The sequence below is a fragment of the Mauremys reevesii genome, linkage group 19 (genome assembly GCF_016161935.1).
Source record: "Mauremys reevesii isolate NIE-2019 linkage group 19, ASM1616193v1, whole genome shotgun sequence".
Taxonomy (NCBI): Eukaryota; Metazoa; Chordata; order Testudines; family Geoemydidae; genus Mauremys; species Mauremys reevesii.
This window is the reverse complement of record NC_052641.1, coordinates 12,689,771-12,708,530: the sequence shown is the minus strand read 5'-3', so window position 1 is coordinate 12,708,530 and position 18,760 is coordinate 12,689,771. Positions and strand designations below refer to the sequence as shown.

The window sequence follows — 18,760 nt, the reverse complement described above, 5'->3', positions numbered from 1 at the left end:
GTTTGGAGGACCCTGGTTCTACAGTATTCTCACAGCGACGGTCCAATGCATGGAAGCTTTCAATAGTAATGCCACAGTGTTTCAGACACTTCCCAAATACTGCAGTATTTTTAAGGGGGTGAGCAGCACTGCTTTGGACCCCTGTTGTGGATTACTGCAGGACTCTGCTTTTTAACTCAGGGAAGTGCATTAGCTCCCGCATACAGCTAAGGCTATTTCCCAACTTGGTCCTCCCCACCTGCACAGCCAGTCGCCTCTTGTTTGATCCTGCAAGGCAGTCATGTTCCACAACCTTGGTAATGCCAAAAATTGGCCAGAATGCTGCAAGCAAGCAGCCAGTGGGACTGGAGGAAGATTTTGTTACTCTATCTGCTTCTTGTTCTTCCCCAGATTCTTCCTACTAACTCCCTCTAGTGTCCTCAAGGAGTACTGCGTTGACTCGCTTCTGCTCTATTCCACTAGTATGATATTCAGGAACTCCTCACTTAACATTGTAGTTATGTTCCTGAAGAATGCGACGTTAAGAGAAACGATGTTAAGCGAATCCAATTTCCCCATAAGAATTAATGTAAATGAGGGGGTTAGGTTTCAGGGAAATTTTTTTCAACACACTCTCTCTCTCTCTCTCTCTCTCTATGTTTTAAACAAACAATTTAATACTGGTACACAGTGATGATGATTGTGAAGCCTGGTTGAGGTGGAGGAGTCAGAGGGTGGGATATTTCCCAGGGAATGCCTTACTGCTAAATGAACTAGCAATTTACTGATCCGTCAAGGGTTAACTGTCACAACACTCTACAAGGCAGCACGAAAGCAGGGAGGGCAGACAGAGACACACACCCTGTGTGTGAGAGGAAAAAATGTGCATTTCCCCTTTAAGTAGCTGACCCCAGGCTTAAGGACACTGCTTTGTTAATTAAAATCAGCTTGCTGAGACCTGAGACACTAGCTTCTGCCTAGAAGCTCCCTCCCTCCTTAGTGTGTCCCCCCTGCTCTATGGAAGATGAGGTAAGCGGGGTGCAGGAGCAGGGGGGAGGGGGAGACACCCTGACATTAGCCCCCTTTTCCCCCCTCCCCCCTGTACAGCAAGTAGGAGTCTCTGGGAGCAGCTCCAAGGCAGAGGGCAGGAGCAGCACATGGCAGTGGCGGGGAGGGACAGCTGCTGCACAGGGAATTTAGGGGAGTGGGGAGCTGATAGGGGGAGCTGATGGGAGGCTGCTGGTCCACCCTGGTTCCAGCCACCCACCAGCTAGCTGCGACGGGCTGCTCTTCCTGCAAGCAGCGGACAAAACAGGCAACTGCCAAATGACATTAGAAGGGAGCATTTCACAACTTTAAACGAGCATGTTCCCTAATTGATCAGCAACTTAACATCGAAACAACGTTAACCAGGACGACTTTAAGTGAGGAGTTCCTGTACCACATTAGAGACGTGGGAGAAGCAGAAAGCACGTCTTTCATAGCCTTGGTGATAAGCAAATACAGGGTGGGGCCAATGACAAGAGATTTGTGAAAAGGATTAACCAGTGTAATATAATCAAAATCCTCCTCCCCGCCCCACAGAATAGTAAAGAAATGTATAACTTTTGTTGATGAAAATCCTACCATTTAGGATTGTGAACATGTTGCAAGCAGGCTGCAGTCTGCTTCCTGAGCAGCATAGCCTGTGGAAAGTATGCTCAAGGACTGGGATTGAACAAAGAAACACCACACTGAAAAATATATATAGATATTCATCCTGCCAGCTATAGGATCCAAAGTGGGGAGCTGGATGGAGGCAACAAAGGCAACAGAGCTGAGAGGAAAACATTTGAGCAACAAGTTTTGCTGGAGAAAAGCCAATGGGGATCCTCTATGGACTGCTAAAGTCAGATATGACCAAACTTTTGGCTCTAGTTAGCACTGGGAAATATTAAAAAAAGCTGAATGGATTTCACATGGTCAGAAAGAAACTCCCTGAAAGAAGCACGCCGAAGTGGCGGTTAAAACCAGCGTATACAAGCAGGAGAGGGTATTGCCCTAAGGAAATGGTCGCTATCTAGACATCTTCGGAACGTATATGGCCCCCATTACATGGTGCTCATGTGTGAGCAGCTCACATAACACCCTGGTGAGGCTGGGCCCTGCTATTCTCTTCATTTTACAGAGAAGTAACTGAGCCACCAAGAGGGTAAATGATTTGCACCAGGCCACCCAGGAAGGCTGTGGCACCACTGGGAATGGAGCCCAGGTCTTCAATATCCTAGGATAACCACTGGATCAGATTAGCCTTCCTCTCTGCAAAAGGCATAGCCTCGTGCGCCAGGCTTAATGAGAATTCTGGTGAGGATGGTCAGGATCAGACAGACGGATGGACACAAACACTATTTTCCCCTTTCCCTGTTTATATCACAGTGTCTGTTAAAATGGTGCTCAAGACCAGGTGCTCTCCTTTCACTGCTTAAAGAGACACAAGGAGCAACCAGGCCTTCTTGCTATGGTTATCAGAGGGGCTCTAGGAAGACAGATAGAGCACCCAGCCTCATCACTGAGATCAATGATCCTCAAGAAATAGAGGAGAATGGTAAGATGCCTTGAATTTACACCTCCCCTAGACTTTTTCAGAGAGAGAGAGAACATCTGATTTTGTTTAAAACTCCTTCTCTGCTGGAGTAAGGGAGGCAATCTGGCAGCTGCTGCTTCAAAGAATCCTGGCAGGTCTTCAGGCCGATAGAATCCTTCTCCAAAAATAGGATTTTATTTTCCTGTTGGCTGAAGGTAAAGCTGCCCAAAGCACCCAGCCCTCCAGCCTTGTCTGCAAAAAGCTACGTTTGCCAGTTGGCTTCAGCCAGGTGAGCCGTTGCCCAGCAAGTCTCCCTAAAGGATGGAGTTTGTAAGTCAAACATTTTAAACAAAAAGAAGGGGAAGGCGTGCATAGAAAAAGTGGGATAATAAAATAAATAAATGGAAGTTATGCTGGCAGTGTTGGTCTCTGACAACATCCTTTGTGAACAGAACAGACATGGGCCTCTCTACAGGTGAGCATGGGGCAGTCGGGTATCAGCTGCAGTTTTTAGAGGCATAAGAGCTAAGAGAAGTCACCTCACATGGACCCTTAACACTGTACAGTCTCCTGGCTTCCCAGCTACGTTCATCCATGATTTTGACTCTTCAGGAAGGACAAGAGCTTTCACCTGTACTCCTTCCAGATCTAGACCCATAACAACTTCCTCTCACCCAAACCATTATCTCCTTCCTGGACCCCTAGAACTGACAGGCAGTACTGCTACAATTCTGCCCCTTTGCTCCTCAGAGACAGCAATTGCGAGATGGATGCATAACCTTACTCTTCCATGTGTCATGCTCTCTCTCACAAAGAATTCACATCATCCTCTTATGTACCTAGACAGACCTCCACCTCTGAGACACATGGGAGCTGTTGGAAGACTCCCATCGACTTAAATAGGGTTTGGATCAAGCCCCTAGACTGGAGGACTGAAATCCCATTGACATTCACTTGGGCTTCTTTGCAGTTCCGGCCTCTGATTCTTCACTCCTTCTGATCCATGCTTTGCTGCACAGAACTTTTTTCATTTTGTTGGTGCCCTGATCGACAGCTTAGACCTTAGGATGATGGGCACTACAGAGAGACCTTAATTACCTTATATTCCTCTGCAACTTCTCTTCCAAGCATCCTAATCAGTTACTAACCAAGGTATTCAAATTATGCTGTTTTCTCCTTAAGGAACATTGTCGAGTAATGTAGACCCAAATTTTACATTTTTGAAAAAAACTTTTAAATTTGCAAGAATGTTTTCACTTTAAAAAAAAAATTAAATTTAAATCAGTTCAGGTTTTTGTTTGATCAATGAGTAAACATTTACCTGCAGGAAGGAAGGCACCAGACTGGTACTCAAGAGATCTGGGTTCAGAGTTCCCAGTTCTACCAGAAACTCCCCAGATGATCTTGGGTAAGTCACTTAATCTCTTAGTGCCTCAGTTCCCCATGAATTAAAAGAGATTATAGGCATAATAATTCTTTCCTCCCTCACAGGGGTGTTCAGGGAATACATAATAAATGCTTGTGAGGCATCAGATATCAGAGTGATAGAAGCCATGTAAGTACCTAGCTAGATGGATATGGGAAACCCAAACACATTATCTTTAAAACTGGAAAGTGAAACTAACTAGAAAGAGACCAGTGTGTCACTCCAGGCTGATGCCAGTGTTTCACGATGGTGAAACAGGCCCAGAGAGAAGTGACAATTACCAGCCCAATTTTACTGTCCAAGTTGAGGCAGAAGCAGAAAGTAAAGAAACCAGAGAAGCAGTGAAAAGTAAATTCAGTTTTTGAAAATATGTCCAGTCTGAACCATCTAAAGCGCTACCACCAGTAACAGAAGAAATTACTTTTAAAAGAGAGACTTCTTTGGCCAACAAGCAAAATGACATTAAAGAGTTTACACCTCCAACAGACAACAACAGCTCCTGAAAGACCAGCAGCACAAATCATGGGCACCAATTCCTGAAACCCCTTTGTGTTCCCTGGGAGCCTCCTACTGTATCCAGTTCCTGAAGCAGCCTGACTCTGCTGGGCTTGGGAGACCCAGGGTAAGGGACTGGTGCCCCACTGTGTTAGGTGCTGTATCACACTTATTCAGAACAAAATATTTGAAAATCATGTCATCCTTCATAGCTTGCTAGCTAGGACCGGGGGCTCAGATCTGAGACACTGTCCTCTCGGTTTAAACCACAGAGGCAGCTAAAGCACAAAAAGGAGGCCAAGCTAGGCTGTAGCATAACTTTCCACTGGCATCAAACACATTACATAGGGGTCAGAAACCATGTCCTAGCGAATACGTTTCTGGAACTGTCTACATACTAAGCCTCTTGGGGAAGCCTTCCAGCATTGCACCAATGGCAGCTAGCCCCAATCCTGCGAGAAGTTCCACATGGGCAGACCCCCCATCACCCAAAAGGAGCCCCACTGAAGTCAGCAGGGGGTCTGCCAAAGCCAAAGGCCTTGCAGCATCAGGGTCTTAGTGACACTGCTATTTATTAGGCTGCTTAAAGCAGAGACAGCCTGAGCTGCAGAGACTAGATCCAAACCTTCCCAACGTCTGGACTTGCACAGATTGGGCAGTTTTAGCTTGGCCCACTCTGAAGACAGGGTGGAGCCATGACATTGGATCTTGAACGCACCCAAGTTCAGAGTAGTACAGGACACCACTGGTTTTACCACTGCTCTGAAGAGGTCTAGATGTCATGGTGTTAAAATTGCTGATGGACACCAACAGCCGGTCTACACTACAGTTACCATCACTGCTAGTACCGCTGGAATGGTACAAGACTTCTCCAAAAAGGGCTAGTGTAGATGAGCTCTCAGTGGGTGAAGGCACACGTGTTTAGGGTCAGGTGTAGAACACTTTTTCTCCTCTCACTACCCACATTATCTGGACAAATCATAGCTGCGATCCTGCAAAATTACCTGTAGGCATAGTGTAGGTCTACACTACAAGGGCTACAGAAGCACAGTTGCAGCTACCCTACTGTAAACACTTGCTACAGCAATGGAAGTTTTTTTCCCCTGTGGCTGCAATAAATCTGCCCCCTCGACAGGTGATAGCTAAGTCAATGAACGAACTCATCTGTTGACCTAGCTGCGTCTGCAGAGTGGGGTCGGTCGATCTAACTACATCACACATAGCATGAAATTTTTCACAGCCTAAGTGATACATCTAGGTCAACCTAAGTTTTAAGTGTCCACCAGACCATGGACCCTCACTCTGTGCAGAGTCCCATTGACTTCAATTGGTCGCTGTCTGCGAGAAAAGGATCCAAGACTGAGGACGACAGACTGTGTTTAAATGAATTCCTAGATTATGGAGAGAGGCTAAAAATGGTGGTTCAAAGGTTGAGCTATTTAAGCAACTCTTTAGGGTGAATACCCAGCCCCAGACTTGAGGCTTGGCAGGTGAATGGAGGAGGAGGAGCTGATGAGCAAAGATTTGGGGGTTTAGAATATACCTTATTCTGTCATTTGGGATCTCAAACTGCTTTTGCATTTCTTAAAAAAAGTACGTTTCCATTTCCCTCACTTTTTATTTTGAAAGCAATAGCTGCTGGATCAACATAATAAAACACTCTACAGCCAGCTGGAAATCTGCACAGCTTAAGCCCATAAGTATTTAAAACATTTCTTTATTATTTTTTAACTAAAATATTTTTTTAGAGTCAAGTCTGGGTTTTTTTGTTGTTTTTTTAAAGATGTCTTTTCTCCCTGCTCCGTTCCTGGGTCTCTGTTGCTAACTAGATTGCAACGATGGGATAATAGAACCGATACATGGGCTGAAACCCTTGTTGGTCAATGGGAACCATTACGTTCCCACACTTTATATGTGAGTGCTTTGGGCCTGATACTGATGCCAGTAAGGTCAATGGCAAAAATCCCATTCATTTCAACGTGGGCAGCAGCAGGTTCTTAGGATCCTGCAAGAAGTTTCACGTGGGCAGACTCCCTGCACCCAAATGGAGTTCCACTGAATGGAGTCTCCCGCTGCAGTGTCAGGCCCTTCATGGCCTCATGATTTATTAGGCTGCTAAAACACAGATGGCCTGAGCTACAGAATCTGGATCCAAATCTTCCCAAAGTTAGGGCTTGCATGGATCTCATTCTGAAGACAGGGAAGAGCCGTGGTGTTTGGACCCGGCTGCAGATGAGTACGGACCCAAGTGGGGAAGAGAGGTTGGTTCAGGCCCTAGTCTTCACTGGGATGAATTATATTTATTTTCATAGTCATTCCCTGCTCTTCCAGACACACGGTGAGAAGTGTCCCACCACTGTTTGTATGGGCAACAGGAGAGACTGTGTAACTCGGCATGACTGTGTCCAAGTATGTTCACCACTCAGTACTCAGACTTGCCAACTTTCCTCCACCTTGTGCTGTAAAACTAACCCTTCCTAACAAAAAAGAGCCTGAGATGTCCTGCTTCTCATTATCTGGTGTGTCAAACACAGCACCATCTTTCCATTTAGGAAGAGAGGCAGATGGCACCGGTTATTAGGTGGTCAGTAGGGAGTGGTGAATGCTTGGGCCCACCGTTGACGCATTGCTTCCACCTGACCTAAGGGGCGGGGAGAAAAAAAATCCCCTGTGCCATGATGCTTACTGCAGAGAATTAAAATATGAACTTTCTTTGTACTGAATTATAAACACAGCAGACATGAAAAACACCCTGGCAAGAAGGGCACCATGTTACAAGCAGAGAGTTGGCCAGCAGGCAGGCCTAAACTGCGGCCAGCTCATGCAAAACGGATGCCGGATTCTGCAGCTTGCCACAATGTTGCACCCTGAGGCCACTTCTGTGGGATTGCCAGAGAACTGGCAGCTTGTATGTATGCACTGTATCTTAATATAATAATACTTTGCACCTACGTAGCATTTTCCACCCATTGATCTTAAAGCACTTTACAAAGGAAAGGAGATCTAATTATCCCCATTTCACACACAGGGAAACTCAGCCACCCAAGGTCACACAACACGTCAGAGCGTGGAGTAGAACCCACATCTCCTGACTCCAGTCCAGTATCCCAGCCACTAGATTGTGCTGTTTCCCCATAGCTTGTGCTGACAGGCTCCCACCAATGCTCATCCTTAGGGTACATGGCACCAGTCTAACAGACCATGAAGATTTGATTTGATTCCTTTTTCTTTACATGTATAATCCAAGCCACCTGTCAAATTATCCGCTGGGAGCAGCACTTCGGCCATCACGCTGGAACTTGCCAAAGGTTTTGTAAGTGGGATGATGGGGCTGCACTGTTGAGAAGCCTCCCTCTTTGAAGGTTAGCTGGCACGTTGGATTACAAGTACTCTCCCAACATGCAATCTGTTAACAGCTGGCAGAACACAGCTGCTTATCACTTGCCAAACACACAAGCTACAGACGAGCAAAGAAAATAATAGGGATGGGGAAAGCTTCTACAAAACATTACCAGATGAGCATGGGTAGGCAGATAGGGAGCTGAGACCTCTGTTTACCGTACTGACAATGTGCTCACTTTACTCATATCTTGGCCTCCCAATCACAATAATTTATCTCATCCACTGATTGAGTCTTTTCATACGTGAGCTCCTTGGAGCAGGAATTGTTCTTTCATTACATTTGTACAGCACCTAGCACATCTGCCATGCTAACAAGGAACAGCAACTGCAACAGGGTCTCAGAGTGAGAGAGCATCTCAAACGTTTGGCTACATCAAAATAAACTACAGACAAATCTATTAACTGTTCAGCAATTCTCCGAACTGAACTTGGAACCTTTTGGAACGGAGATGTCAGTAGAAAAATCTCTCCCGTAACACTCACTTGCACACTTGTTTAACCCATCCCTTCATGGGGATTTGTTTCCTGCCCTCTGTTATCTGTGTCAAAATAAAATAAATAAATAAGTTAAAAAAAAACACCCCAGCTTGTGCCCTTCATGAGTGAAACACCATCCCCTGCAGAATCCAAGATCCTGTTAGACTGTGGGATGGTCCCTCAAGAGAGGTGATGAAGGCTCCATCATTTGCGATAGACACCTTGTAACTAACAGGCCACTAGATATGCTGAAAGGAAATATGCAGCCACAATACTGCTAGGGAATAAGGCAGACAGAAGAAGGCAACAGGTCTTTTCCATCTCAAGGTTGTTAGTTTCCTTATCTCCTACTGGACTGGACTACCTGAACATACACAGTTAAGCAAAGCTCCCATTCATGTAAACTGTTTGCTTATAAAGGACACCCAAGTCCAAGCCCACCACAGGAACGTGAATGCCACAAATCAGTGACAAACATTGTGAGAGAGGCGATGAGTAACTCAGGAAGGCATTATTAATAAGAGTTAAAGATCGTGAACTGGGTGAATTATTGCAGAGTTTTGAGCTGGGAATTGCACCTGAAGTGATTTTTTACTTCAAATGCCACGTGCATTTAAACAGCAAAATTTCAAGCATCGAGTGACATCAATGCCATATGAACCAAGGCTACAATTATTTAAAATTGTCCTGATCTAAATCATACCAAACTCATACAAAACTGGTACCCTTAAATGGGCTTGATCTGCAATTCAGTGTTCTCTGCCATGCACGGGTTTCGAGATATATTTAGTGAACTCCTACAGTGTCCACATGTCACAATCACTCTGATTACTGTAAAGTAATCTAAAAGCCAACTCTCTCATGAGCCGCTACATCTCCCTGATAGAAGGTGGAGCCTCATGTGTTCCTTTTGTTTTCTTGGTATCAGAGAACCTCAGACTGTTCTCACTCTCCTTGAAAGCCCACAAACTTCCTTCCAAAGATGAGACATCTCTATCCCACACAGCGAGAGATTCCTACCAGCTCCCTGGGAAAGGCGGAGAGCCATAGACTCCTCTACGCAAAGACATTACACAGGCTGCCTGCTCCACCCTGACCAACGACATCTCCCTTGTGAAGATAAATTCGGCCAGCTTGCCCCTCGCTCATACAAAGATAAAGCCAAAGCCTTTTAGCTCTTACTCTGCCCCCACTTCCTTTGTGCATCTGGAACCGTGCGCACTCCACCCTTGGGCCAATAAAGTTACAATTTCACCCCCTTCTCTCTCTTGCCAGCACCTCTTGGCCAGCTGCCCATCTGAGCACCAGAAAACCCCCTCACTCTTAGTCAGTGCATTGGCAAGGATGAAGGTTTAACAACAGCCACTTGGGTTCCCAGGCTCCAGCCTGCCCCTGCAAAAGGCAGCCGTCCTCGAGACATCACAGAGTTGTGTTATTCCAGTCTTCCTAGTCCATGGCATTTTAATAGTAACGCTCCTTGCACAATGCCCCAGCCCTCCTCTCCTGGGCTAGGGAACTCCTTGCTGCCCACACACTTTAGAAGTACACTCATCTAGTGTGTTTCTGATGCACGGTAGGAGGAGGAAGAGTCAGCTGAATGGCTGTTTTCAGGACAGATTCACTGTGTTCCTTACAGCCCCGCGCAGCTCAACTCCCCTGGAACGATTTCAAAACCTGACTCATGTCCAGTTTGTCTATTTTAATCTTTACACACTTACATCATCCTGGGAGGCTCACAGTGTAACATAAAAAACTTCCAGCACTTAATCTATAGAGGTCCAGTACTGCAATGACAAGCGACCCCAACAGACAGAGACAGCAGTACAAGCACAGCTACAGAGAACCTACCAGACCAGGGAAGCAATGGACAAAATTGAAGTGGGCCCACTGACAGTGCAGATATGCTGAAGGGCAGCATGGCCTAGTAGATAAGGCACTGGAGCGGCAGTCAGATAGGCTGAGTTCTATTCTCAGCTCTACCAGCAATTTGCCAGTAACCTTGGGCAAGTCATTTAACCTCTCTGTGTCTCACAATGCTATGAAGTAGATAATCATTATCAAGCCTGGAAAGTACTCAGGCTCAGAGCCTGAGAGGTTATTTAGGTGCCTAACTCCCATTGAAATCAATGAATTTAAGCACCTAACTCCCACTGATTTAAATGGGAGTCAGGGGTCTAACTGCTTTTGAGGATCTGGGCCTGGGGATCCTGCAGCAAAGGGTGCAGCATTAGAACTGAAACAGAACAGAAAGTTCAAGACTTCTGATAAATCCCCGATATCCCATCAAGGGAATGGGGCTGGAGGTTTCACCAGGAGTCTAAGAATTGAGTACTCAGCTCAGTGGGGCTTCAGTACCTAACTCCCCTATGGCCTTTGAAAATCACAGCTTAAGTGCATACGCATTTGTGAGAGAGAATCCCGCTCCCCTCAAGGGAACACTGTGTTTGTAACAGTGACCATTAGGCAAAGACTTCCGTGTGGAAGATCACCAAACAAAAAAAAAACAAAAAAAAACCAAAACCCACAACCCCAAACAGCTGGAATGTGTTGAGCGTACAGCACACTGTATGTGGAAACACATCAGAGCCCAGAAACCCTGACCAGATCCCTGTACCTAACAACAGTTGCCTTGTTTATTTTATTCTGGTCAGTGAGTCAGAGTTTCAACCGATTCTTTGCAATTATTCATCATAGTGGTTTTTGATGTAACTAAGGTTCTACGAAACTATAGGAAAATTTGGCAATTTTTTTCTACCCCTTGCCCCCCTCCAAGAGATGAACAGTCAACAGGGATGAATGTCGAATTGTCAGGATGTTTGCATAGCTTTTATTGTGAGAACAGCAGCAGTGGTAGGCGTGGGACTCCTAGAAAGCACATGTTCGCATGCAAGGACAAGGGAGGGGGAACAGTGGATTTTTCTGCATGTGGGTAAAGGGACAATTTACAAAGAAGCATGACAGCTTGACTGTGACAGGGGCACAGAGCAGAAACGTACACTAGGTGAAACACCTGAATACAAGAATGTAAGACCAAGCCTGCTCATGGATTGTCTGTCAGAGGGCTAGAATGACACCACGTGTACAGCTGCCAACAGCGTAACAGACCTGGCAAGGCAAATACAAGCAGAGGAGAGAGCAGAAAAGGGAATAAGCCAAGTGATGGCATAACGGTGCTGGAGAGCAGATATGGGAAAGTGGGAACATATCCAGTACAAAGGGATGCACGACAGATCACAGCCAAAAGCAGGAGCAAATGGGCTAATGGAACTCCCCGAGCGTCAGCTCTCCAGATTGGGCAGAACACAGCTGCCGGCTTTCTCTCACATACAGGGAAGAGTCATTACACCAACTCACCCAGTCCCTGTGCTTTCAAACAACTTCATCTGGCTCCACATTCATTTCAGGATACAGTCCCATGAGTCTTACCTTTTCTTCCATCTCTGCTTCCCTCGCACTCTTCTCCACTGTCCCTGCTACACAATTGCCAGTGGTAGTGCAAGAGCCTTGTCCTAGGCCGTGCCTGCCACCTGGAACACCCTTCTTGCAACTCTAGGCTTCATCTACTCTCCTGAAAATATTTCTTCTCTCTCTCATCTAGATCTCAAACTTCCCCTACATCCACAGCTATTATACCTTCATAACAATAAAACAATGGCGCTGATTAACTCCATAAAGAACTTCATGGACACAATTTGTTGCTATACAAAATGCACTTGTGTATATGGCATTGCCTGAACAGGGGGGTACAAGCAAGAGAGCTGGAAAGGTATCAGGAGATCTTTGATCTCCCCATTTAGCTCCCACCAGAAGTTACAGAAAAGAACCAGGCAGCAAGAAGTATTATGTTTCCAGTTTCATTCAATTAAGTCTGCATAATAGACGAGGAAAAACTTTACCGGCCTACCCATCTTGCCCCTCTTCCCAGGAACTCCAGGGATACCCTGTAAGGAAAAACACACAGAAAAAAAAATAGGTCTGAATGGGAAAACAAACAAAAAAAACAACAGGCTAATAACTGTGGCATTGTGGAGAAATCAAGATGTTGGCTATTTGCAGTCAGCTGTGAGAGCAAGGGAGAGTGGGAAGAGAATTAACCTTAACCCATTCACTATAACCTCCCCGTAGTGCAGAGACAAGCACAGTCCACACCCAGGGGCAGCAGGCTAAGGCTGTGCTTAGCAGTAATTAAGCTACTGGCCTGGAATCAAATGAAGGCTTCAGCCAAGACACTCACTAGAGAGCTTCTGTTTGTGTTTCTTATTTAGTTCTATGAGCATTAAATCAGCCACTCCGGAGCATTAGAGTCCCTCCCATGCAAGCACACACACGCTCAAGGGCTTCTCTTGTTTCTGGAGTCTGTATCTGCCAATCAGGTGGCGTGAAAATAAGAATCAATTTTCATCCTTAGGAGATCTGGTTTGGGTGGGGGGGAAGAGTGGGCCCTTTACTGTGTGGATAGCAAGGAGGTGAAAGGGCACTGTTTTTAAAAGGGCTTGGGTTAGAAGAGAAGAGAGGAAAGGAAGGTCCTGGGTCACACTTTCAGATCAGAATCAACGGTTTGGAAAGTATGGAAGCTGTAAGGGAAAAGATGGGGTGAGGGGACAGGGATTTTCCAAAGTGACCAGTCACAATGGATGCCTCAACGTTAACTTGCCAATCTGGAGATACCTGAAAGGAGCCCAACTGTAAAAAGGGACAAGCAGCTGCCATCTGAGAATCAGGCTCCTTGAAGGCGTTTCCAGTTCGGCACTCAAAATCCACTAGTTCATTTGGAAAAACATTTGTCCCAGGCTGAAGGAAGGATTTTTTGCTTAAGCATTTGCTTTTCTTCCATTGAGATGGACCAAAGGAAAAAAAATCATGTCAACCATGGAAAATATAATCCACTTAAAAACTCCCCTCTACTTTATGAATAGCAACGGGTCACCTTCCTGGAACCCAGTTTCCTGAACTGCTCATTAACATACTGCACAAAGGTCCATCTCCCACACAAGGAAAGGCGCATGCTGAAGAGGATAACCATCTCTCTGTCTCAGTATTAGGCATTCTTGCCTGTTCTTTTAAGAGCACACAAAGTGAGGGAGTCGACAGAGTCATGTCCAGAAGAGGTTGCAATAGGTATCAAAGAAATTGGGTGATGGATATTCTAGAGACAGAAAGCCAGGGTTTTCCTCACAAAATACTCACTCGTTCTCCATCAGGCCCTGGCAGCCCAAATAATCCTGGGAGACCAATATACCCCTAAGAGAAAGAAGAAACAAGAAGTCAAATACATTTCCCTTCAGCAGTTATTCCATCCTGCCTGAACAGAAGAACGTCCTCCAGCGCTGGTCTATGGCAGCCGTGATGAAATAAACCTTGAGGCAAGTGTATATGCCCATGGACTGCATGGTGCTGGCTTCCACGATGTAGTCCAAGGGCACATACCCTCACACCAGGGATCATGAGGACTCCGTGCAGGAAGCCAGCTGGATGGACCCTTACCTGGGCTGGGCTCTGATTGTACCTGAGAGAAATGGAGCTGGGTTTCAGGTTAGCAAGAGTTACAACCACGGTCATTTGTATGCTACGCCAAACAGAAATCTCTATGGGAGGGCCTGGTCCCCCCGAAGGTTTCTCATTCTGTTTCTCCTCCTGTCAGCCTCATACCTGGTCCTCCTTTCCTCCTCTCCCACAGAGTCCCTGAAGCTCATCCTTCCCTTCATATATTCCAAGATCAGAACCCCCTTGTGATCATCTAGTCTGGCCACCTGTGTAACACAGGCCACAAAACTGCCCCTAAATCATGCCTAGAGCAGATCTTTTAGAAAAACATCCAATCTTGATTTAAAAATTGTCAGTGATGGAGACTCCACTGCAACCCTTGGTAAATTGTTCCAATGGTTAATTACTCTCATGATTTCAAATTTACACCTTCTTTCCTGTCTGAATTTGTCTAGCTTCCACTTCCAGCCATGAGATCGCGTTATACCTTTCTCGGCTAGATTGTAGAGCCCATTATTAAATGTTTGTCCTCCATGTAGGTGCTTTATAGACTGTAATTAAGTCAACCCTTAATCTTCTCCTTGTTAAGGTAAACAGACTGAGCTCCTTGCATCTATCACTGTAAGGCAAGTTTTCTAATCCTTTAATCGTTCCCATGGCTCTTCTCTGAACCCTCTTTGACTTATCAACATCTGCTCCCTCCTCTTCCTACTGGATCCTGTCTCCCACTCTCCATAGGGCACCTTGTGGTGCAGATTCTAGCCAGATCACTTACAAATACTAGGCCCACCATGCCAAATACCTCCATGAGCCTTTCAGCAGACTCCTTGCCCTCCCCTCAAGCACCATGGTCCCATTCTGAAATTGCACAGGCCTTGCATGCTGATCTGTGTCTGCATTAAGCTTCCTAATAGCTAATGCACAATAGCTTGGCCTTCTACATGCCTACATTTCCTTCACTATCTAACTTTGATCAGAAGAGTCTCCTCTTCCTCATTAAAACCCAGTGTATTGTAAAGGCTGCTCCATCTCAGCTCAGTAGTGAGAGTCAGATATTCAGTTCTGCAATATTTCTTCTGTGCTCTGGGCTCCTGCCTGGGCAAAAGCTGCTGCATAAATGCTACCTGTCCTTTTGCTTGCAGTACCTGGAGACTCATGCTTAATTCACTGCATGCAGTGATTAAAACAAAACGTTACCTTGTGCATTGCTCCTTTGCACAGGACTCTGTCAATTGCATAGCATCAAGCAGAAGTGAATTTTAGCAGGTAGCGACCACAATGATTTCCTAAAACTTGTGTCGCCATAGAACAAAATTCAAACACTGACACTGAACTTCTCCCATCCCTCCTCCTTCCCACTCCCCAAATCTCCCTGCTGGCCCATCTCCATAAGCCTCAGACTCTCTGGGAGCCCATCAGACCACTATCCCACACCACTTCAGTATTTCAGCTAGTTAGTACTTGCTGTGAGATGATACAACCACACAGACAGAGCCCAGCCATCCAACTCACTGTTTGTCCTCTCATCCTGAGTCACAAAGCAGCCACCTTCGCATCTCCCCACATTTCCCATGAAAAAGCAGTGGAGGAAGGAGGGCCTGAAGTGGTGAACAGCCATAAAACAGTTGATATCTGGGCTAAGAAATATCAAGACTAAGTTCCCATTATTGTAATGGAAATTAGAGGTCCAATTCTCCTAAGTGGCTTTCAAAATCTCAGTCCTAGACATTTAGGAGTAGCAAATGAATGATAATTTTCAAGGGTCTTATCCTGGATTGAAGACCGTAAATACCCGTATGAAGGCTGAATTCCTACTGTCGCATAAGTCACACAATTCTCTAGCAAAAGATCCTGGTTACTCTAGTGAAATGGGTTAATCAGAAATAGAGAGAAGTAAGCTGTGCTATCACAGATCTGTGTCTACCATAGTACATTAAGCAGCTGATCCTTCCTCCCACCCCTTTCCCTACCACAGGAATAAAGTTAGCTATGGAGTCAGCTTTTGTTTATTGCTTGCAATGTTTCGAGTGATGGAAGACAGCTGGTAGCATTTACTGTTCATGGAGAAAGGACCACATGGTCAGGAGAGGAGCATTTTTATTGGCTCAGAGAATCACTATGGATTTCTAATTGTAGGTGAAGAGCAGAAGGTGATTAGATGCAGTTTTAATTCTTAACTCAGCCCTCAACAGTCAGTGGGAATCCCCAGAGCTCCAGCTGACCAGCAAACCAATGCAGAGATATTAACGTTCTCATTTGCATATGGCTTCAAGGTGTCGGCTTGTTGTTATGCACAAAGATGTAAAATCAATTCCAAATTTCTCTGCTTATAAAACTCAGGACCAGCCTATGTCTGGAAGAACCCCTCTTCAAAGTATTTGGAGTGGCTGAACCACTGTGTTTGACGAAGCTAGAGTGGCCTCACTGAGACCAAAGTTGTAGGGAAACCAATCCTTTGGGATTTGGATTTCTTTGTTTCCTCTCCAATTCTTTGGGCTTTGAAAGGGTTAACTTTGCAGCACAGTTGCTCCACTGGCTTTGGTACCATTTTAAACCAATTGGGGATTTAATGATGCATCAATTAATTAATGAGCTCTATGTAATAAAAACAAGACACTTATATTAGGGTTGCAAAGTTGATCACAAGGAGCGACAGATACTGGGGGATGGAACGGGGGAGAGGAAAGAGAAAGACAAGGTAAAAAATGGCTCACTTACCCGACTGCCTTTTGGACCAGCTTCACCTATTGGTCCTGGTAAACCCTGAAACACAAAAGAAAAAACAAAGACAAATGTGGAGAGGCTTTAATATAAATCCTAATGAGCAGTGCCATATTTACAGCACTATTCCAGGATGGTTCAGATGATTTCACAACTATCTCAAGGGGTATCAATATGGGAGAATGGGAGGTGGGGGGAGAGGAGGAAGAAATCCCTAATTGTTGTGAATTGATGACTCTGCAAAACGGGAATCTTATAAAACACAGGAGCTCAGTCTCTGAGACCCAGAACACTGGAACTAGAATGGAGATTTCTGGTCACAAGACTGGAGAGGTTAACACAGTGGGATGCAAGTAAATTGCAATCAAATGCTAGTTGCAATGTAAAGCGACACCATGTAGACAGTGGTACTCATCAAAAGGTGGGATTGAGTGTGCCATCAATGAACCATACAGACAAGAAGGCCGCTGACTGCAATGTCAAAAACACTTTAATTCCTGGGAGGGGAATCTAGATGGGGCCCGATCCAAAACCCATTGAAAACAATGGAAAGACTCCCATTGACTTCAGCAGCCTATGGATCAGGCCCACAGTTGCCGTATTTTAAATTCTTGAACTCCAAGTCATGAATGACCCTCTTTACCTTCAATAGTGGAAAGACTTGTAATCACTTCACCCACTTTTCTAGCAATGATGAGGGGCCCATTCATGCTCCTTTTGAAGTCACTACTAAAATTCCCATTGGGCTTTAAGTGAAGGAGGATCAGCCTTATGTCATCTGTAAAATTAGTTACACTGGGCAGGTTCTAGTCAGAGCACTGGAAGCTGGGAAAGAATTCAAAATACATCTCATTGTATTTCTGTACCCATTGCCCTTCCCTTAAGCAGGGCTCTACTCTGAAAAGAAGCCCTATAAAAATTGCATAATGAGCTTCCATGTTTATTGCCTTTCACCAGCTTCCAGACCAAATTTATCTAGTTTACCAGTTACAAGGACAGGTTTTTTTCTTCTTCAACTGGCAGCTCTGCATATTCAACCTGGGATCTGAAAGTCAAGCTGTGCTCTTTCTGGCTCACACATCGTCGCCAGTAGAAGATTTCTGCCGTCGGAACATCGTTAACAATTCTGCCTATGATGTGCGAAGCAAAATAGAGCCAAGCTCCCTCTCCCATAGCGCTGCAGAGCCAGCACAGCTGACAGAAGTAACAAATAGTAAAATTTTAGTCAGTAGGGAGAACTGACTGAAAACAGACAAGATTCAGAATAAGAAGGTGCCATTTTTCAGAGCCACTTTCTTGACCATAACTGCATTTTAAAAGTACTTTTGTTTTCTATGTACCTGGGGACCAATACTTTATCCAGCATATCTGATTGGGAGTAAGACCCTGTGAACCCATTAAACAGCATCCCTTAACCTTGTCAGTTCACCATAACTCAAATGGTTATGATGTTGGTTGGACTGATGAACAGATGCTCTCACATGATGTTCTGGTGTACAAGTCTCTATAGTGTTCATGCCTGTAAAGGAACTGCTAGGATAAGCCAAACAGGTTCACAGTGTCTCTCTCTATGGAATTTTTATTAGGCTAGGTAAATGGAGGTCTCCATTAGATGCATTTGGATACAAGATGTAGGAGAGACTGGAAGAATTTTCCTCCATTGTTCACATCCACTGCCACTCTCTATGACACAATGTCCAGTGAGCATGTCTGTAGGGGAGCTGGAAGATTTACCAGTGCTTGGATAAAGCCAGCTACTGGGAATCTTTGGAAGAGAGTCAGTAGGTTCACAGGGGACATATTACTGACTCAACTCTCAGATTTCACATGCTGTAGAGACGGGATCTTGATGACACAAAGAGCAGATTTCCTATTTTAAGAACAGGTAAGACGTGTGTCCTGGATGCCATCTTACAGTTTTTAAATGATTGGTGACATTGGTGATCACAACTTAGTGGCGGGAACTTGTTTTTCACCAGAAATTGCAGGGAACACGTTGCTAGAAAACTCTATCCAGCTGCACCTACTGTGTTTAGTGATTATATTGCGGTTCTGCTTTGGCAGGCTGTAAATATGCTGGAGGTAGAGGGCTATGGATCAGGTAGCATGGGTGAGTTTCCTATGACTAACCATTGTCCTCTAGTGCTGTACAGTAGGATATGAGGGACTAGCTAGTGGTCACTTCCTCAAGGGATCTTCAAAAGCAGATTTAC

The 18,760-nt window shown here is 45.2% G+C and overlaps 1 protein-coding gene across 27 annotated transcripts in view; it reads right to left on the bottom strand.

Annotated features, from left to right (window-relative positions):
- LOC120386909 (collagen alpha-1(XXVII) chain B-like) overlaps positions 1-18,760 on the bottom strand; it is a 278,660-nt gene that overhangs the window by 136,271 nt on the left and 123,629 nt on the right. For 26 of the 27 annotated variants that reach the window (XM_039506933.1, XM_039506934.1, XM_039506924.1 and 23 more), the window contains 3 exons: positions 16,545-16,589; positions 13,530-13,583; positions 12,239-12,283 (listed from right to left, as the gene is read on the bottom strand). In XM_039506933.1, coding sequence (XP_039362867.1) covers positions 12,239-12,283; positions 13,530-13,583; positions 16,545-16,589 — 144 coding nt within the window. The remainder of the gene's footprint in view (positions 1-12,238; positions 12,284-13,529; positions 13,584-16,544; positions 16,590-18,760) is intronic. The other variant, XM_039506945.1, reaches the window with a different exon arrangement.